Genomic DNA, 20,099 nt, shown 5'->3' with positions numbered 1-20,099 from the left:
AAACATGATAAAAACCTGGGGTAACATTGGTCACTTTTCGGCGTTTAAAAATAAATATTTGTAATAAAAAAATATAAAAAATAAATATAGAGGCCTATAGCCAAGACCTATAATGTTATTACCACAAGAGAAAACTGTAAAAAGTTAATAAGATTCAGAGATGTTTAAGAAAAACTGCCAAAACTGACCAAAGTTACCCTGGCTACAATACTCTTTAATTTGCGCAACCCTCAAATCCACAACAGAATATGCTTTGATATTTTGATTAAGGCATTGGGAAGCATTCTTTTTTTATTTTTGAGCAAAAGCTCTCAAAGAGAGTTTCAATTATTTTTTCCAAATTTTTTTTCCCTGTAATTTTCTAATTCTACAAAGTTATACAATTCTCATGACATTTTCTTTTTCATTTGACCTCCTCATTGTATCAAAGCTTTTAAACTCCTAAATAAATTATATTTCATGAAAAAATAGAACATAGATACTCACTTCTAAAAGAATTATACTATACTAATTATAGTAATATATACAAAATCAAATATTTTTAAATTCTCATATTATAGTTCAAAAATATTCACATTTCACCATGAGCTCCTGTTAAGCTATATCTCTTTGCAGTATATACATTTCCACCTATACTAAAAAGTCTTTCACTCTCCACAGAAGACAGTGGGCAGCTTAATTACTTTAAAGCAAGCTTTGCTAATAGTCGCATTTTGGTTTTCTGTGATTTCCACCACAGCAAAAGATTGCTTTCTTTGTCAATAAGGTCTTCATTTGAGTTGTGTTGAATTTTGTTTAATAAAGTTTCATTTGAAATTAAAGTTTGTGGTTGACCGATTTATTTAGAATTAAATCCTACAAGTTCTTCAAAGCAATTATCAAAACCCATTTGTACTATATCTTTCTATTCATTTAGTAATGTACCATTATTTTCTAATTCTGAGTCAATATTTTCAATGTCACAAGCTGCAGACCGATCATTTTCAGTAACTTTGATGTTTTTTATATTTTCATGGGTTTTAATAAGTTGAATGGTTATGTTCTCAGTACTTGTTTTAGCAGCTGAAAAGGTGTTTTCATTTTTGAACATTTTTAATTTGAATCTGGGATCAAGAAATATTGACAAGATGATGTTATAGTTATCAGTATATTGTTTGAAACTATTCTCCATTGAATTAGCTGTCATCAATTAAAGGTTTATTAATGAAATGTTTCAAAAACTGTATCTGTGGTATAATATCTGAGACAATAGAATTTCTTTCACTCAAGCGAACTCTTGTTTTGTGGAAATCTTTTAGCAAAACACAAAACTGTCCAATAATCATCCATTTGTTTGCATTTAATAAAGGAAGCTTACCATTTTCAAGTGCATATATGGTTAGAGGTTTCCTTTGATCATAAATTAGTTCTAACATATGACGGGTACTATTCCACCTTTTTGGAACATTTTGAATAAGTTTGTGCTTAGGAACATTGTTTGCTTCTTGAAGAGCTTTAAGTTTAGGGCAGACTTGGGGAGAATGGCTGAAATGCCCAACAATTGAATGCCAGTTTGCAATGACATTCTTGACAACTGTTTGTTCAAAAATACACTCATTAATTACTAGTTGCAGTGTGTGTAAAAACAAGCCATACTATCATACGGGCTATCTTTAATAGCCTTGACAATATTTCTACCATTATCTCTAGCTATTAAATGAATTTTTGAAGGTGATATTTTAAATTCAGCCTTATCTTCAATCAATTCAGCAATATTTGCTGCTGTATGCCGCTCAGGAAATGGAGCTACTCTAAGTACAACAGTTTTCTGATTAAATGTATTGTCTAAACAGTGACCTGTCAGGCTCATGAAGCTTTCATTTGAACTACTGGTCCATATATCAGTAGTAAAGCTTATAAATTCAGCAACTGAGTAAACATGGACAGCCATTTTTAACATAAAGTTTAAAATAATTTCATCAACTGTGTAAACATGGACAGCCATTTTTAATATAAAGTATACACTAATTTTTATTATTTTACATACCCTAATGAAACAATGCAACTTTTTTAACGTCTAATTTCATTCCCTAACGAACCTCCTTTGACCGTACTGCGCATGCGTTTCGCATGCGCAGAACTATTTGTTAACTTTTTTAACGACTAACTTTTTTAACGCAACACCGGTGTAGCAGCTTAAAATAACTCCCTGTAAAAAAATACTCCCGGAGTACTTATTTCCTAGTCAAAAAGTACTCCCCCAGTCATTTTAAGCTAGTAAATAAATACTCCCTTTAGTAAATAAGTACTCCCAATGAGAGTACTTATTAACAATTAAATTAAATTCGAAAAGCAATCTTTTAATGACAATTGATTTTACATTTGTAAATTCTGTTTTGTGGTAAATTGAGCAGTATTATGTTATAGTTAAGTTCTTAAACTTATTAAAAACCAAGTGAACTTAGTAGTATATCAAGGCTGAAAAAGGATTTGAAGACATTGCGATACATCGCTTGTCGTAAAATTGTTCCTTCAATATCGAAAGTAAATTTTACACACACTTAAAATAAAAAATGGCGAGACATGTTGATTTTGTTGCAATTGAAAAGTACCTTAAAGAAAAAGTTTATCCTCTAGAAATTAAAGCTGATAAAGGAAAGAAATCTAATTTTCGAAAAGCTTGCAAAAATTTTAGCATTTTATCTGGACAATTACTATACCGTAGTAAAAAGTTAGTCGTTGCTTGTAAAGATCAACAGCAAAAGATAATATCTGACATTCATTTTGGTCTTAGTGAAAATTCCAAAGCAAAAGCAATGGCCTCGCACCGTGGAAGAGATGCAACTCATCACAAAATCTTTAGCAGGTTTTACTGGCACAATATTAAATTCGACGTAGAAAAGTTTATTCAAAAGTGTGATCAATGTCAAAAACATGGTAGAATAATAAGTTCTTCAACAGAACTGCATTCCATTCCAATTGTAAGTAAAGCAATGGAACAAGTTGGAATTGATGTTTGTAATTTGCCAGAGGTTGATGGTTTTAAACATTTAGTTGTCTGTATAGACTATTTCACAAAATGGTCAGAAGCTAAACCTCTTAAAAACAAAACTGCTGATTCAATTGCACTCTTTTTATATGAAGTAACCTGTCGACACGGGTGCATTAAAATACAAATTAATGATCAAGGAAGAGAGTTTGTAAATGAAGTCAGCGAAAAATTGCATGCAATGACAGGAACTGAGCAAAGGGTAACTTCTGCTTACCATCCCCAATCTAATGGCTTATGTGAGCGTCAGAATAGAACTATAAAAGAAGCATTAGTTAAAGTTCTTGATGAAAAAGCTGTAGAATGGCCCTACATTATTGAAGGAATTTTATTTGCACATCGTGTTAGCAAGCACACTTCAACAAAATATTCACCATTTTTTCTATTATATAATCGAGAACCCACTTTACCTGTAGATGTTAAATACGGAATGGTTGATATTAAAAAGCATGACATTGAAAGTTTTGACAGAGAAACTTTTGATGCAGTTCTTACTTCTTTTATTTCTTTACGAGAAAAAGTTTACTATACCGCATTCAAAAACATTCAAACTGCTCAAAATAAACAGCAGAAAGTTTATAATAAACGCCATCAAGCACCTCATTTGATTGGAATTAATGATAAAGTTCTTTTAAAAAATCAAAAAAGGATAGATAGAAAAGGAGGAAAATTTTCATTTAAATGGCTTGGTCCATATACAGTACATTCAATTTCTAAAAACAACTTGTGCACTTTGGTTAACCAAAAAAATACTACTCTAAAGAAAAAATACAACGTTACTTTACTTAAGCCATACATTGATAAAAATAAAAAGTCATTATATAATGATATGTTGAGTTCTTGTGTTGAAACTGAAGAAAAAGTTACAAGTTTATGGTGCATGTTACCTGACGAAGTTGTTGAAATGATATTGATTAGTGCAGTGAAAACATCCATTATTGTTACGGAAACATATCAATCGTTGTATCATACCTGTAAGAGATTTAAAAACATTTTGCAACAAAAAAAAAAGTTTCTTCTTCCGCGTATTTTCCTTAAATTTCAAGATCACGAACTCTCAAGTTTAATGCAACGGAACAATAGAATAAAAGTAAGTATTCAAAAGTTATTAAAAATATTTGGATCTTTTAGTGGAGTTGCAGCTTGCTTGAACAATATTGTCAATAATGAAAAATGGAAATCTGCATGGATTATCATTTGTGCAGAAAAACATTCATGGTTTACAGTTGAACAAACATTTTGGAAATCACATCTAATAATCAATTCAGTTGACTCAAAAAAGGCTTTAAAACCTCAAAAACTATGGTTAAATTTTCCAAATCTTTATCATCTTAAAAATGAAGATAAACAGATTTTGTTGTCTCATAATTCGTGGCTAAATGACAACATCATGGATGCTGCCCAAATGCTTATTTGTAAACAGCTAGGACCAAATGCAGAATTCCAATCTGTACTAAATTCTCAAAAATGTTCAAATAATCCATACCAGCCAGTCAATACTGAACATATTCAACTTATGCATAATGGTTCATGCCATTGGTTTCTTACATTTTGTTCTAATGGAAGAGTCAATATTTGTGATAGTCTTTATGATTCACTGAATCCTGTTTCTTTGAAATGTGTTCAGTCTTTATATAAAAACAATGTTAATAGTAATGAAGACTTACTTATAACTTTTCTGCCTGTACAAAAACAAACAGATGATTTTAATTGTGGATTGTTTGCTGTTGCTTTTGCAGCCGAATTATTAGCAGGTAAATCACCTATGGAAACGAACTTTGATGTATTGAAAATGCGGGGACACTTGTTATCATGTTTAAAGTCTCAGCATCTTTTACCTTTTCCTCAAAATAATTTTTTTTGTTTATAAATATTGTATTCAAACACAATAATTACAACTGTAAAACTTTATAAACTGTAAATAATTACTTTTATCTATTAATTATTTTTTTGTACCAAAACCGCAGGCCGAAAATAGTGCTGGGTTCCAGTATTAGCATTTTTTTAGAAAAGAAAAATTAGGAAGAAATTTTTAATAAGGGATTTTCTCATGATAATCCCAAGGAATCATAAGGATTCTAAATACTACAAGATATAACTGTTTAAAATAAAAATAAAAAATTAACCATGGGAAACCCAATAAAATGCCGATTAAAGCCGATTACCAAAAAAAACGGTACAAGTAGAAAGAAAAAATATCCTCTTGATAAAATTTGGAGGTGCCACGGTATTTTTATAATATTTTTGAAAACTTTAAAGGAAGTAAAATAATAAAAGATGCAACCTCTTTTCAATGTAAAAATACTGTAAAAACCATCTGTTTTTTAACCAATGTTGTTACGCTTAAAATTATTTAATCAATACGCATCAGAGATGCGACGCGCCACCTCAAATTCAGTGTTATATTTATATATTTCAAAATTCAACTTTAGGGGAGTACTTATATCCTGGGGGAGTATTTTTATCCCAGGAAATAATTACTCCCTTGAGTAATTATTTCCTAGGATAAGAATACTCCCGGAGTACATATTTCCTAGGAAATAAATACTTCGGGAGTATTTATTGACGGGATTAACTTTAGACTGCTATACCGGTGTCACGTTAAATAAGTAGCCCGTTAAAAAAGTAGACAAGCGAGCTATCTACGCATGCGTCATATTACGGCTACTTTTTTAACGCCTATATGCGTTAAATAAGTAGTTCGTTAAAAAAGTAGACGAATTGAACTATGTGCGCATGCGTTGTATCAACAAACAAGCAGTCATTTAAGTTTGGAAAATGTTAAACAGTGCATGCGATATTTTTTGTTATCAGAAGCCATTATTTGATGTTTTATTTTTTAGCTTATAGTTTTAATATAAATTATCCGTTAAACTTAGCTCGTTCTTCTACAAGAAATTTTACGAGTTCATGCTTAAATTTCTTGAAAAAAGATTTTCCGACTACTTTACGCTTTTTGAACGTTAAATGAGAATTCAATTTAAATTATATAAATAGATGTACAGATACGCAGATAAATGGGAACTTTAACTTTAGATTGGTATTAACAGCACGAATTCGTGTAGAATTATTCTGATATTTTTGCAGAAACAGTCCAGGAGAAATAAAATTAATTCATTTACTGCAGAAAACTGAGCTTTGTAAAACACACGGGTTTCACTCGACAGCGATGTCACCTAAATAGCGTATATTAAAAAAAAAAAAAAAATGTGACCTAAATTCATAACTCTTTCTTTCGCTGTAAAATGCTTTAAATTAAAACGACGTTGAAGAAACTACACGGTTAATACTAAACATTCATTTCCAATCTTTTGTGTAAAGCAATCGGGTATATATATATAAATATTTATATATCCATCTCAATACAAAAAGAGCTCAGTAAAGTCAGCACGTGCTAAGAACGTTACTCAAAATACATTTTTCCAGAATATTGAACAAAGCGCAATTCTTGCTCGAGGATTAGGATGACGCTCTTTTTCTGTCATATTTATACATCAAGTACAGAACATTGAAAAGTAGTCAATCAGAACTCTAAAAACTGAATTGCTAAGATGTTTTTTCCTTCCTGTTCAAATGCAAATGCAGACATTACTCTCGATACAGTGCTTCTTAAAACTCCAAACAACTCTGTTATTTCTGTAACACTAGCGCCTGCCATACGTGCACCAAAAAGTGTCCTCTTTTGAAATTTGACTAAAAGTCCGTCAATAAGTTTTTTTTTATTTATTTCTTAATTATGATATCTGAAAAAAAAAAAAAAAAATTTTAGAGCAACATGATAAAGTACATGAATAATTAATAAAAAGCCACAAAAAATTTTTAATTTTGAAGATTTTGCTCTTTTAAAGCTGGTGTTTGTAGTATTTTGACCAACCCCTGTATATTTAAAAATCTAAAAGACATTGATATTATCAACTGAACTTGAATGTTAAAGTTTATACTAAATAATACTGACAAAACATTCCTATGTCTCTACAAGATTTCTAATTAAACAAAATACCAGCAGAAATAATACATAAAATTATCTTCAATTCCCAATTATGATTATAAATGCATAACAAGAAAAATTCAAATGACAATCAATTATTATTCTCTTGTCTGCACATACAAAAAGAATTACAGTCAAAAGAAAAAGCACACCTTTTATGACTGTCTAACACAGTAACAAAAGGAAACATCTCTAATTTACCATTCTCAATACATTTCAGGTAATGTTGCCTCATTTCATTATGTCTCCATAAAACTAAACTTGGATCGATACCATTGCATAAAGCTGTTGCATTTGCAATTGCAAAAAGACCACAATCATTTCCATTTTTTTGTGTTTGACAATTCATCACTTCCACAGTTAAGTAGTTGCTTGTCTTACAATTCAAGTAGGAACGTGCAACTGTGTGCACTGATAATGGCACATCATCTTTATTTGAACTATTAAAAAGTGAATCGTAGTACTGGACACATTTTGAATGTGAACCAACATCAGAGGAGACATTACTTAAAAGTACCCAGTGTGATTTTCTAACGTTAACTATTTGCACAAAAAGATAACTTTCTGAATGAATATAACTAACTGAATTAAAAGAACTAAAAATACATGAACTTTGAAACCCAGATATTCTAGGAAACTGAAATGAAAGTAAACTATGTGCAATATCAATTAAGGTATCATCTAGCCAGCCAGATGGGTTTTTTAAAATATTTAGAGCCTCAGCTTTAGCCTGTGCTGACAACTTAGAATAAAAGTTCCTGGCAACAGAAACTGCATGATAAACTCTAGTAAACTCTGATCTTCTACATTCACTTTTTTTAACGATATCTTCAAAATCTGATTCAACACTTTTTAAAACAAAATCAACTGGCTTCTCTTCAGCAAGAACTAACATTTTGTTACTGTTATAATTGCTAGGAGAAGAGGAAGATTTTCTCACTTCATTAACTTTTATTTTTTTTCTCCCTAAATCATACCTTATTATAGATATATGTTTAACGTGACACCGGTGTCACGTTAAATAAGTAGTCCGTTAAAAAAGTAGACAGATAGCTCTGCGCATGCGATAAGCATGCGCAGATATGATGTTAAGTTTATGTTAGGTAGGTGAAATTTATCGTTAAATAAGTAGCCTTGTTCCGTTAGGTAAATGTCACGTTAAATAAGTAGCTCGTTAAAAAAGTAGAAAAACAGTCCTGCGCATGCCCAAACATACTATAACTCTCAAAATAAGGATCCTAAACCACAGCATTAAAAAAGTACCTGAGATTTTAAACGTAGAAAATGGTGGTCCATGACTATTCTATTGCTGATGTTAAGCAATATCTTTGTGATGGGAAAATTAAGAAATTTTTTAGTTTGAAACATCGTAAATCATTTCTAAAATATGCAAAGAATTTTCAATATTTTGGTATGTATTGACTTTTAGAAGAATATCTGCTTTTAACTTTAAGTTTACTTGGAGATAAGTTATTGCAGATATAATATATATAAATATTCCATATAAATGCTATGACTTATATATGTTATTTAAAAAAATCTATTTTTAATTTAAAATTCAGCCATAACCTGTACTGTTTGATTTAAAATGTGGCACATTTGATTTATATCCATTTAATCCTTTTCTTTGAGATGGAATTTTGTACTACGTAAACGCTTGTCATAAGCTACAAGTTCTTTCAACAGATGAAGAAAAGAAACTTGCTTTTAGAGATTTGCATAACTCAAATCATGGTGCCCATGTTGGAGTTATGCACATCTCTAAAAGCAAGCTTAATTAAATAAAAGCATCTCTAAAAGCAAGCTTAATAACACCAGAGTAAAGCTAAAAAGTGCTTTTTACTGGCTAGGTAAGAGTATTTGAGTTTGTTTTTCACTAAATATTCTCTTTTTTTTACATTAAAAAAGACTTAACATGGTTATTTTTAGTTTTATTGTAAAGAGAATACAATTTCTAGAGTTATATACTTATACTTTTTATAATGTAATGTAGGTATGGTTAATGATATTACCAAATGGGTAAAAGAATGTGACAAATGTCAGAGGATGGAGAAAATTAAAACATGTGCTCCAGAACTGAAGCCTATCAAGGTTAATGAATTATGGGAAATTTTAGGTATTGACCTTATTGGTCCCCTTCCACTTACAACACAAGGTAACAAATATATTTTAACTGTTACTGACCTTTGGAGTAAGTATGTTGAAGCTTTTTCAATACCAGAAAAGTCTGCTTCTTTTGTTTCTAAATGTCTTACTACTTTGTTTTATCGATTTGGTCCTCCAAAAAAGATTATTTCAGACCAAGGTAGAGAGTTTGTAAATGACTTAAATGAATTTTTATTTTCTACCTTTAATGTTAAGCATTTAATAACCTCTGCTTATCATCCACAAACAAATGGACAAGATGAAAGAACGAATCAGACTATTAAGAGAGCTCTATCAAAAGTAGCTAATGAAACCCAGGATAATTGGGATACTTTATTAGAGCCAGTCTTGTTTGGTCTCCGTACATGTGTACAATCTTCTACTAAGTACACACCATTTTTTTTAATGTTTGGCAGAGAAGCACGCCTTTTTTCAACTTTAGCTCTTAATGATAGTAATCTTAATTTTATTGGTGATAATATTTCCATTTTGAAAGGTAATGCAACTGAAGACCAAATTCAAGAAAGAATGGATTCTTGTATTTCAGTTCATGCTATAGTAGATAAGAATATTTGTATTGCACAAAAAAAAATGCAAAAGTACTATAATAAAAAACAATGGAAAGGTTTCAAATCATTTAATTTTAAAGTAGGTGACAAGGTTTTAGTAAGGAATTACAAAAAGATTGGTCGTTAAGGTAGTCGTATGGAGCATGATTGGCTTGGGCCTGCTACAATTAATGATTTTAAACCAACTGGTGCTGTTGTGTCTGTTAATGGTAAACTTTGGAAGTCAGCTGTAGCTTTACCCAATATGAAGCCGTACTTAGAAGAAAATCAAGGTTTGATCTATACAGATATCTTAAAAGAGCATAGTTACTGTTTGAAAAATACTGATCTGATATATATAAATGAAGAATCCTATAAAGAAAATTCTAGTTGCTCTTCCACAGCATTAGGTAAAAGAACACATGCAAAACATACATCTATAATAAGGTATGATTTAGGGAGAAAAAAAATAAAAGTTAATGAAGTGAGAAAATCTTCCTCTTCTCCTAGCAATTATAATAGAAAATCACACTGGGTACTTTTAAGTAATGTCTCCTCTGATGTTGGTTCACATTCAAAATGTGTCCAGTACTACGATTCACTTTTTAATAGTTCAAATAAAGATGATGTGCCATTATCAGTGCACACAGTTGCACGTTCCTACTTGAATTGTAAGACAAGCAACTACTTAACTGTGGAAGTGATGAATTGTCAAACACAAAAAAATGGAAATGATTGTGGTCTTTTTGCAATTGCAAATGCAACAGCTTTATGCAATGGTATCGATCCAAGTTTAGTTTTATGGAGACATAATGAAATGAGGCAACATTACCTGAAATGTATTGAGAATGGTAAATTAGAGATGTTTCCTTTTATGACTGTGTTAGACAGTCATAAAAGGTGTGCTTTTTCTTTTGACTGTAATTCTTTTTGTATGCTCAGACAAGAGAATAATAATTGATTGTCATTTGAATTTTTCTTGTTATGCATTTATAATCATAATTGGGAATTGAAGATAATTTTATGTATTATTTCTGCTGGTATTTTGTTTAATTAGAAATCTTGTAGAGACATAGGAATGTTTTGTCAGTATTATTTAGTATAAACTTTAACATTCAAGTTCAGTTGATAATATCAATGTCTTTTAGATTTTTAAATATACAGGGGTTGGTCAAAATACTACAAACACCAGCTTTAAAAGAGCAAAATCTTCAAAATTAAAAATTTTTTGTGGCTTTTTATTAATTATTCATGTACTTTATCATGTTGCTCTAAAATTTTTTTTTTTTTTTTTCAGATATCATAATTAAGAAATAAATAAAAAAAAACTTATTGACGGACTTTTAGTCAAATTTCAAAAGAGGACACTTTTTGGTGCACGTATGGCAGGCGCTAGTGTTACAGAAATAACAGAGTTGTTTGGAGTTTTAAGAAGCACTGTATCGAGAGTAATGTCTGCATTTGCATTTGAACAGGAAGGAAAAAACATCTTAGCAATTCAGTTTTTAGAGTTCTGATTGACTACTTTTCAATGTTCTGTACTTGATGTATAAATATGACAGAAAAAGAGCGTCATCCTAATCCTCGAGCAAGAATTGCGCTTTGTTCAATATTCTGGAAAAATGTATTTTGAGTAACGTTCTTAGCACGTGCTGACTTTACTGAGCTCTTTTTGTATTGAGATGGATATATAAATATTTATATATATATACCCGATTGCTTTACACAAAAGATTGGAAATGAATGTTTAGTATTAACCGTGTAGTTTCTTCAACGTCGTTTTAATTTAAAGCATTTTACAGCGAAAGAAAGAGTTATGAATTTAGGTCACATTTTTTTTTTTTTTTTAATATACGCTATTTAGGTGACATCGCTGTCGAGTGAAACCCGTGTGTTTTACAAAGCTCAGTTTTCTGCAGTAAATGAATTAATTTTATTTCTCCTGGACTGTTTCTGCAAAAATATCAGAATAATTCTACACGAATTCGTGCTGTTAATACCAATCTAAAGTTAAAGTTCCCATTTATCTGCGTATCTGTACATCTATTTATATAATTTAAATTGAATTCTCATTTAACGTTCAAAAAGCGTAAAGTAGTCGGAAAATCTTTTTTCAAGAAATTTAAGCATGAACTCGTAAAATTTCTTGTAGAAGAACGAGCTAAGTTTAACGGATAATTTATATTAAAACTATAAGCTAAAAAATAAAACATCAAATAATGGCTTCTGATAACAAAAAATATCGCATGCACTGTTTAACATTTTCCAAACTTAAATGACTGCTTGTTTGTTGATACAACGCATGCGCACATAGTTCAATTCGTCTACTTTTTTAACGAACTACTTATTTAACGCATATAGGCGTTAAAAAAGTAGCCGTAATATGACGCATGCGTAGATAGCTCGCTTGTCTACTTTTTTAACGGGCTACTTATTTAACGTGACACCGGTGCACAGTGACTCAGAACGATCAAAAAACGGTAAAAATTAAATAAAATTTGACATAAATCGTAAATCAATAATGTTATATATCAAAATAATAATTTTTGGGTCAAAGATTTCAAATTTATTAATAAATTTTTTTTTTATGCGTAGCTTCGACGCGTATAACGCGCGCTTATGCGCGTATACGCGCGTTTAAGGTGACTATACGCGTACAAAAATTTTTTTTTTTCAAGTTTTAGAATCTTCAAGACAAACACATTATTTTGATATATTACTCTACTTGATATTTTTATAAAAATGGTTTTTAAAGGAGGTTGATACATAGAGAAAAAAAAACTGAATTTATTACATTCATTTTATTATTTACATTACAATTAATTTAATAACTTCATCTGGTAACGGTTTTCCTCGATAGCTCTTATGTTTTCTAAAAGATATGCTTGATACTTTTGGATCTGATATTACTAGAAGGTAGTGCATCTGATTCATCATTGTATTTAACCTTGAAATTTTTGCCGTGTGCTTAAGTCTAGAATTTCTTATCTGTTTATTTAAACTCTCCAGTGCATCTTCCGAATATACCCCGACTGGTAAAGGTAATTTATGTGATATGGAAGAACTATGAAGCAGCAGTTTATGTACAGTGGGAGGCATAACATACCAGTTGTACAAACTCACTATACGTTTAGCTGTTTCAGTGCAGTATAAATCTAATTCATTGATATTAATAGAATATCCACAAGATATGGTTATGAGAATATTATGCAATCTTTCAATTATATCACAATCAACTTTAGTAATTTCAGAAAAAGCTTTAGTATTTTTAAATGCTCTTCTGGCAGTATTGCCGTCATTGGTATTTCCAGACCCAGTTTTAGGCATGTCAACATATAAGCTTAACCGTTCCCTGAAGAGTTCCTGAATCTGTTTTTTTTTTAAGTCTACAGATAATTTTTCCTCAATTGTTTTTGGCTTATACTTTTTAATTTCAATTTTATAACTCAAATGAAGAATAAATTCCAAGCATTTTATCCAGCAATGCAAAGCTGAAATTCCAAGCCCCAAGGCTGACTCATTCTCAGTTTTTGCTTTTAATAAATCAATATTGTTCATTTCGTTGGGTTTAGCATTGCAAACATTGTAGGATTGAGTGGATTTTGTCTCTGTAAGTGCATTAACTACTTTATTATCAAACATTGTAAGATCAACTCTATAGCTGATATTAAAGGTCACCTTTCTTCCTGCAATATCAAAAACTTTGCAAAACGTCTTTAAGGTATTTATTTGATTTTTTAGATCTGATTCTTCTTCTCTGGATAAAATTGGACTCTCTTTTTTATATTGTAGATGAAGAGGTCTACAAAAGTGACAACTTGAAGGATTTGCATTTTTCCAAATTTCGCCATCTTTTACTTTGAGCAATAAAGGCACAAAAGCTGTACTAAAAAGATTTTCTTCACTCTTAAGTTCTATACTTGTGATGCTTGTTTCAAAGTATTTCTGTTTATAAACACTTTGGCTTGATGCTCCATCAAAACCAATCTTTCCATATAAAACTCCAAATATTTCGTTACCTTGACCACAATTAGGCATATCAATCATTTCAGTTATTCTACTCACAGTGTGATCTAACATGCTTTGAAGAGTACACTTTGCAGAAATTTCAGAAAAATGTATATTCTCAGGATAACATTTCAATTTTTCCACCAAAATATCGTGCAAGGTAGGATAAATATGTACATTGTGAACAAGAGCTGAGTTTCTGATCATTTGATATTGTTTATCGCTGAGATCAGTGTTCATTTTTAATGCAAGAGCTTCCTCTACACTCATAATGATGGGAAAGGTTTTATCCAAAGTTTTATCAACTTTTTCTATCTCTAAAAGATTTGAGATATTGTTTTTTAAAAAAGAAGCTTTTTTTTTTTCTCCAGCAGCATTTGCACTTTTTGCAGAAGCTAAAAATAGAGCTTCATGATGTTCAGTGGCGAGTTCTTTTATTTTTTTTCTTTTGCTTTGCTCTCCAAGAACATTCCATTGCTTATGGGGCCTTCCAGAACCAAAATGACAATTTTTATTGTTCATAAGGTTTCTTTGAAGCCAACGATTTTCTTTTTGTATAAATGTATCATAATTTCGTCCACATTGTGTTAGTTTTCTCTTCACCTTTGAAATAAATATAACTAAAGCAACCTTTACTTTATTTAAGTTTTCTTTGCGAATTTCTTCAGTATTTTTTATTTCATTAAGTAAATCCTTCCATAATCTTAATTTATCCACTCCTAGTTCACGTATCTTTGGGATAAGATCTAATCTTTTCATTGTTATTGTTTTTAAGAACCATCAATATAATAAAACTAATAAATCAGAAACATTTTAAATTACATTATATATTTTTTTACTTTACACTGTTTAAAATTTTATTTTGTAATGGCTTTAACGATTGTCACATTGTTACATCCTGTAATAACACTATTTTACTAAGTTAACTTTATATTACAGGAAATACTAAAGTTGTTCAGTCAAGCTTTTTCAAACATGTTGTACCTATCAAATAATAAATACTTTTAAAAATGGCGGAAAACGAGGTTTTTAAGTGTTTATCAACATTTTTATTTCTTTAATAACTTCCAATACCGCAGGAGACCGCAGTAATCCCTTTATAATTTAAAAGTAGAAATGTTAATTAACTAGAAAAAATGTATATATTTTTGGAACTCGGTGGAACATTTTTTTAGCTGATATATAAACAGAAAAAATACAATTACTTGCAACCTTTTTTTTAGAAAAGTCTTTAAATTTTAACAAAAAAATTAGACTTTTTTTTACTTTTGAGTAAAGTTGAAATATATAGAGCCAAAAGATTATCTTTAAAATAAATATGCACTTTTATTTAAATTAAAAATACTCTATTTTAGTTAAATAAAAATCTCACATTTTTCAGATTTCTTTGAAAATAATATCAAATTTTTTTACTTCTTTTAACTATAAAATACAAAATAAAAGTTTTATGAAACAATTATTTATACTTTTGAAATAAAAAATTATTGCAATTTAATATTATTTAAAAAAGGGCACTTAACTTATAGAAAAGTTGTGAGGGGTTTATTACCATTTTTTTGCTGTTTTGAGTCACTGTGCGGTGTTGCGTTAAAAAAGTTAGTCGTTAAAAAAGTTAACAAATAGTTCTGCGCATGCGTTACGCGTGCGCAGTATAATTAAAATAACATTATAGGTCTTGGCTATAGGACTCTATATTTATTTCTTTCATTTTTTTATTACAAATATTTTAAACGCCGAAAAGTGACCAATGTTACCCCAGGTTTTTATCATGTTTGATCAATAATACCCCTGCTATGGGGTAACATTGGTCACTTTGGAGTTTTAAAAAATCATCAGTCCTTAGAGAAACATGAAAAAAACATTTAAATTGAAAAAAAATTTTGCAACAATGCTCCCTAATATTGTGCGAAAGTCATTAAAAGTCATTTTCTATTAGGTCATCATCCTCATCTGAGGATGATGACACTTGTTCAACTCTTGCCCTTTTCTTATTATTCTTGGTGTTATTGTTATTCTTTGATGTGGTAGGAGTTGTGTTATTCACCAGATCTTGCTGTGTTATCGCTTTGCCAGGTGTGATTTTTTTTCTTCTGGTGCGCTTTGTTTTCCCATCCTGTCCAAAATGTTTCACTAATAGACCTGCCATAGCTTCATTGAATACTTCTTTAACAGTACTACCGGTACCTCCTCCAATGTCTTTGTTAACCTGTGGCAAACGCTTCGTGACCATTTCTTTATCGACTCTTCGCTTACTTAATTTACTTCGCTTATTGAGTAATGGGAAGGGTTTAAATTGTCCAGCATGAAACATTTTTTCAAGATGTTGTCTCATAAACTTTTGATTGTATGATATAGTTTCGGGTTGTTTACCGAAAGCCAAATGCACAGCATTAGCTATAGCAAATAATCCACAATCCAATCTTCCGGTCTGTTGTTGGACACTTTTAATATTTACAACAATACTTGGTGGAAATTCACAATTATAATCGGCAAAATTCTTGCAACATCTGGCTAACTGATTAATTAGATGTGAATCTAGTTTGTTATACATACTGTCATAAAGTGAAATTGATCCATTTATTGAACAGGAAGTGACCCAATGAGAATTAATAAAATGGATCTGAACAGAAATTTTATCTGTACCAGGGTTGGCAAAAAAACCCAACCCAAAAAAACCCAAAAAAACCCACCTTAAAAAAACCCAAAAAAACCCAAAAAAACCCAAAGATATTTGGGTTTTTTTAAAAATATCTTTTTTTACAACAGATTCTTAGCTTTTATAAACCCTATATTGTAAATAATATTGGATTTATTATTATGAAATATATATGTATATTATACTTTTTAGTTCAAACTCCTTACAGAATAATCCATAATATGATTAATCTTTTGTATAGCTGGTTGGGGTTATACAGAAAAAATTATTAGGGAAATTAGTTTAACGCCTAAAAAGAAAAAGAAAAATCAATGAAGATTACAAACTATATTTCATCAAGTTTCAAAAGCTTAACAAAATGATTGGCCATTGATGTTTACCAATCAAATTCTTCGCCTCACAAATGTCTGTATATCCGAACAAGCTTTTCAGCTCTATCGCTCCCTAACCTATTTCTTAACTTGCTCCACACAATACCAAAAGTAGAAAACACTCTTTCTATGGAGCCAGTGCTTGCAGGACAACTATGAAGAGATTGAAAAAATTTTGCAAACCTTTCTGGCAGTGGTAAAGATTTTTGATGCAGCCTTTGCTTCAAATCTATTATACCCCACCATCTTTCACTTGAAATTGTAGAAATAAAGTTATTGTTGAACATGTGTGGTGGAAAGGTAGTTGTGACTTTTAGCCTGAAATCATAGTATCCAGCCACGTATTCATTGTGCCTATCACTTAGCCAAGCTTCTGCAGCAGCTTCTTGTTCAATGCTTAAAGATTTTCCTAAAATTAAAGAATATTGTATTCCTGCTTTATATATTAAAAATGAGAAATGTAAATATATGGATATTATGTCATAAATTGTGCTGTAGTCTAGAATCAACTAATGTCTTATGTAAGTTATATAAGTTAAAATAATGTAGTTTTAAGTTTGTTCTTTCAATTTTTGGGTTAGATTTGGTTGCCATGCCTTGGTATTTAATATCAGTCAAATTTGCCAAAAAATGAAAAGGTTCCATTGCTTCATCAAATTTTAACTTAATTTCCATATAATATGGCTTCAGGTCTTCATCCTTCAGGAGAGATAACCAAACTTCACATGCATCTGACAATGATATTGAGTCACTTTGTAGCTATAAATATAACTTCTTTTTTTAAATATCTTTGCAAATATTTTAATAGTATATTGAAGCCATAGTTTAAAATATTTTAATGAATAACAATTTTGCTTTACATATCTACCTTATCTAAAGCTATCTCACATTTCTCCAGTTGAATTAGAAGATTTTTAGCTTCTCTGAAAATTCCAGCATTATCTATAATTTTCTTGATATTATGTTTAATATCACCTTCATGCTTCTCTATAATATCAAGGTAGTAGTTATAATTTTTAATATAAGTTTTTAAACAGTCTACTTGAGAGTTCCATCGTGTATCATTAGGAAGTTGCGGCATAACTCCATTCCTATCATCCAAAAGCCATCCCTGAAATTAAGAACTAGTTTAATTAGTTGATATAATTCACTGAATAAAAAAGTACAAAAAAATTAAACTGTAAAATTAAAATAATATATTATAAACAATATTTACTCACATGTGGTTGGTGATGGTTTCGGAAGTATTTGTTCACTTCAATTAAATGTGCCAGAAAATTTGGTGTCACATGCTTCTCAACTAAATTTAAGTAATGAGCTGAGCATCCATATGTAAGTAACAACGGATACTCCTCTTTAAGAACTTCTTTCATCTTTTTCATTTTGTTTTCATTATCTGTACAAATGGCAAATACCTGTTGGAAGTAGAGAAATATTCTTATATTTTTAGTTAATTTAAATTAAAGTAAATACTATGTACATAAATACTATATTCAGTATTATTATACTTACATCTTGCTCATAAACCTTCTTGATGTGTTTTATTGCTTGAATGGCTAATTGAGCACAATATTCTGAAGTTTTTTTTTCACTTCCTGCATCTATAGCGGAGATTAAATATGGGGTCTTTCCATTATGTACACTGTGAGCAATAATTGGATCATTTCTGACACTGCTCCAACCATCTTGTATCATTGTAATAGTACTCCTATTATTTGCAAATTCACTTTTCATAGATTCAACTACTTCATCGTTCACTTTATCTAGTAACTCTCCTGAAAGTTTCTTCCGGTTCGGAGGATCATAACCAGGTCTCAAAAAATTAACACAATTTTTAAATTCTCTATTTTCTACAGCATTAAATGGAATATTGCATGCAAAAAAAAATTTGGCAACTTGCAAGTCAAAAACATCCTTCTGGTCTGAGCTTGTTCTTGAAATGTAGCTTTCTATTAACTTTTGTTTTTTATATGAGGTTGGTGTTGAACCAGAGTAGCTACTCCCAAAGACACCAGAAGTGCTTGATGCTTCAAAAGATTCTGAAGTAACTGGGCTAACAAAATTACACAACAAGTTTACAGATGTCTGAGATGATACTTGGCCATCATTTAAAATAAAATTCTTATTTCGTTCTGTAACATCAGCAGATGGGTTTTTTTTTTTACATTTTTTTAAATGAATTCTGATTCTTTCTATTTTTTGGCTATTAATAATTTCATTGCAATAATTGCACTGGCACTGCAGTATTACTTTTCCAGAAACAGTTTTTGATAACTTAGTCACGTCATTCCATTCATCTGCAAGCTTTCTTCCAGATCCAGGAGCCATAATATATGTTCTTATTAAAAAATGTTTTTTTTTCTGAAAATCAATTCTATTATGATTAAAATATAAATAAATAATGTCAACTAGTTAATAAATCAGGAAATTCCGAAACACTTTGCAGTTTTAAAAGTGATAACATAACAAAAGTCATAACATAACAACATATTCTCCTAGACTAGTCCAGGAGCTCCAAAATATGTTAGAGACTTAAGGTACTTTGGTAATAAAAATAAGAACATATAGGGTAAATGAACTATAAATTTAGAAATTTAACTTTCCTTTCTGGAAATTTTTATTTCGTATAAATGGTCAGTTTTGAAAAAACCCAAAAAAACCCATAAAACCCATAAAACCCAAAAAAACCCATTTGAGTTGGGTTTTTTTAAAAAACCCAGGGTTTTTTCCAACCCTGATCTGTACTTACTGCCTTAAATGCATCAGTCTGTGACAACAAGGTATCCTGCAAACCAATAATATCTGGAAACTGTTTCTTTATTATCAACTGAGCTAAATTTATATGTTCATCAGTCAATTCTTTGCCATCTAGTATAACTTTTTTCATTGTCAGTGTAAAAATAGAAAGTTCCTCAGATATAGGCTTAGACTTGGTCACTTATCTGAACTTCACAACAACCATGTCTTGTAAAGCATGTATACAAGAACTCTGCTGCACTTGTAGCTGTTTTATCAGATAAGGAAGCAGCTTCAGGCCACTTGGAGAATAAACAGGTGGCTGTTATGATATATTTATTTCCCCTTTCTGTGAAAGGAAGAGGTTCAATTAAATCAATTCCAACAGTACTCCATACTTCATCTTTAACTTTAATAGGATGTAGTTCAGCTGAGTATTTTTCAAATGCTCTATAAAGTATATTATGAAGAAAATAATATAAATTATGCATATTTATATTATTTTCTTCATAATATACTTTATAGAGCATTTGAAAAATACTCAGCTGAACTACCCCTTTTTTTTTTTTTTTTTTTTTTTTTTTTATGATTGATTATGATAGAGAATTTTATGCTGATT

At 30.2% G+C, this 20,099-nt stretch overlaps 3 protein-coding genes and 1 pseudogene across 3 annotated transcripts; all 4 read right to left on the bottom strand.

Moving 5' to 3' along the window:
- Positions 1 to 1,175: 1,175 nt before the first annotated feature.
- On the bottom strand, positions 1,176 to 1,930 carry LOC149882842 (zinc finger BED domain-containing protein 4-like). The gene is made up of 2 exons (XM_090100962.1): positions 1,636 to 1,930; positions 1,176 to 1,573 (listed from the first exon to the last, which is right to left on the bottom strand). Exons 1-2 carry the CDS (start codon positions 1,928 to 1,930, stop codon positions 1,176 to 1,178), a joined length of 693 nt encoding a protein of 230 aa, XP_089957088.1.
- Positions 1,931 to 5,263: 3,333 nt separating this feature from the next.
- LOC145201721 (uncharacterized) lies at positions 5,264 to 8,146 on the bottom strand. The gene has a single exon (XM_090099902.1). The coding sequence runs from the start codon at positions 7,909 to 7,911 to the stop codon at positions 7,108 to 7,110; it is 804 nt and encodes a 267-aa protein (XP_089956028.1). The 5' UTR covers positions 7,912 to 8,146; the 3' UTR covers positions 5,264 to 7,107.
- An 8,603-nt stretch (positions 8,147 to 16,749) lies between these two features.
- On the bottom strand, positions 16,750 to 17,477 carry LOC149882841 (uncharacterized; annotated as a pseudogene).
- A 20-nt stretch (positions 17,478 to 17,497) lies between these two features.
- LOC149882840 (uncharacterized) lies at positions 17,498 to 19,104 on the bottom strand. Its single transcript, XM_090101271.1, has 3 exons — positions 18,257 to 19,104; positions 17,965 to 18,159; positions 17,498 to 17,855 (listed from the first exon to the last, which is right to left on the bottom strand). The coding sequence occupies exons 1-3, from the start codon at positions 19,070 to 19,072 to the stop codon at positions 17,601 to 17,603; spliced, it is 1,266 nt and encodes a 421-aa protein (XP_089957397.1). The 5' UTR covers positions 19,073 to 19,104; the 3' UTR covers positions 17,498 to 17,600.
- Positions 19,105 to 20,099: the final 995 nt, after the last annotated feature.

Source organism: Hydra viridissima, unplaced genomic scaffold (genome assembly GCF_058129835.1).
Source record: "Hydra viridissima isolate aposymbiotic clone 2 unplaced genomic scaffold, HvirCarnegie_v1 scaffold_10, whole genome shotgun sequence".
NCBI lineage: Eukaryota > Metazoa > Cnidaria > Hydrozoa > Anthoathecata > Hydridae > Hydra > Hydra viridissima.
Note: the sequence above shows the minus strand (reverse complement) of the source record. Positions and strands in the feature narration are given on the sequence as shown.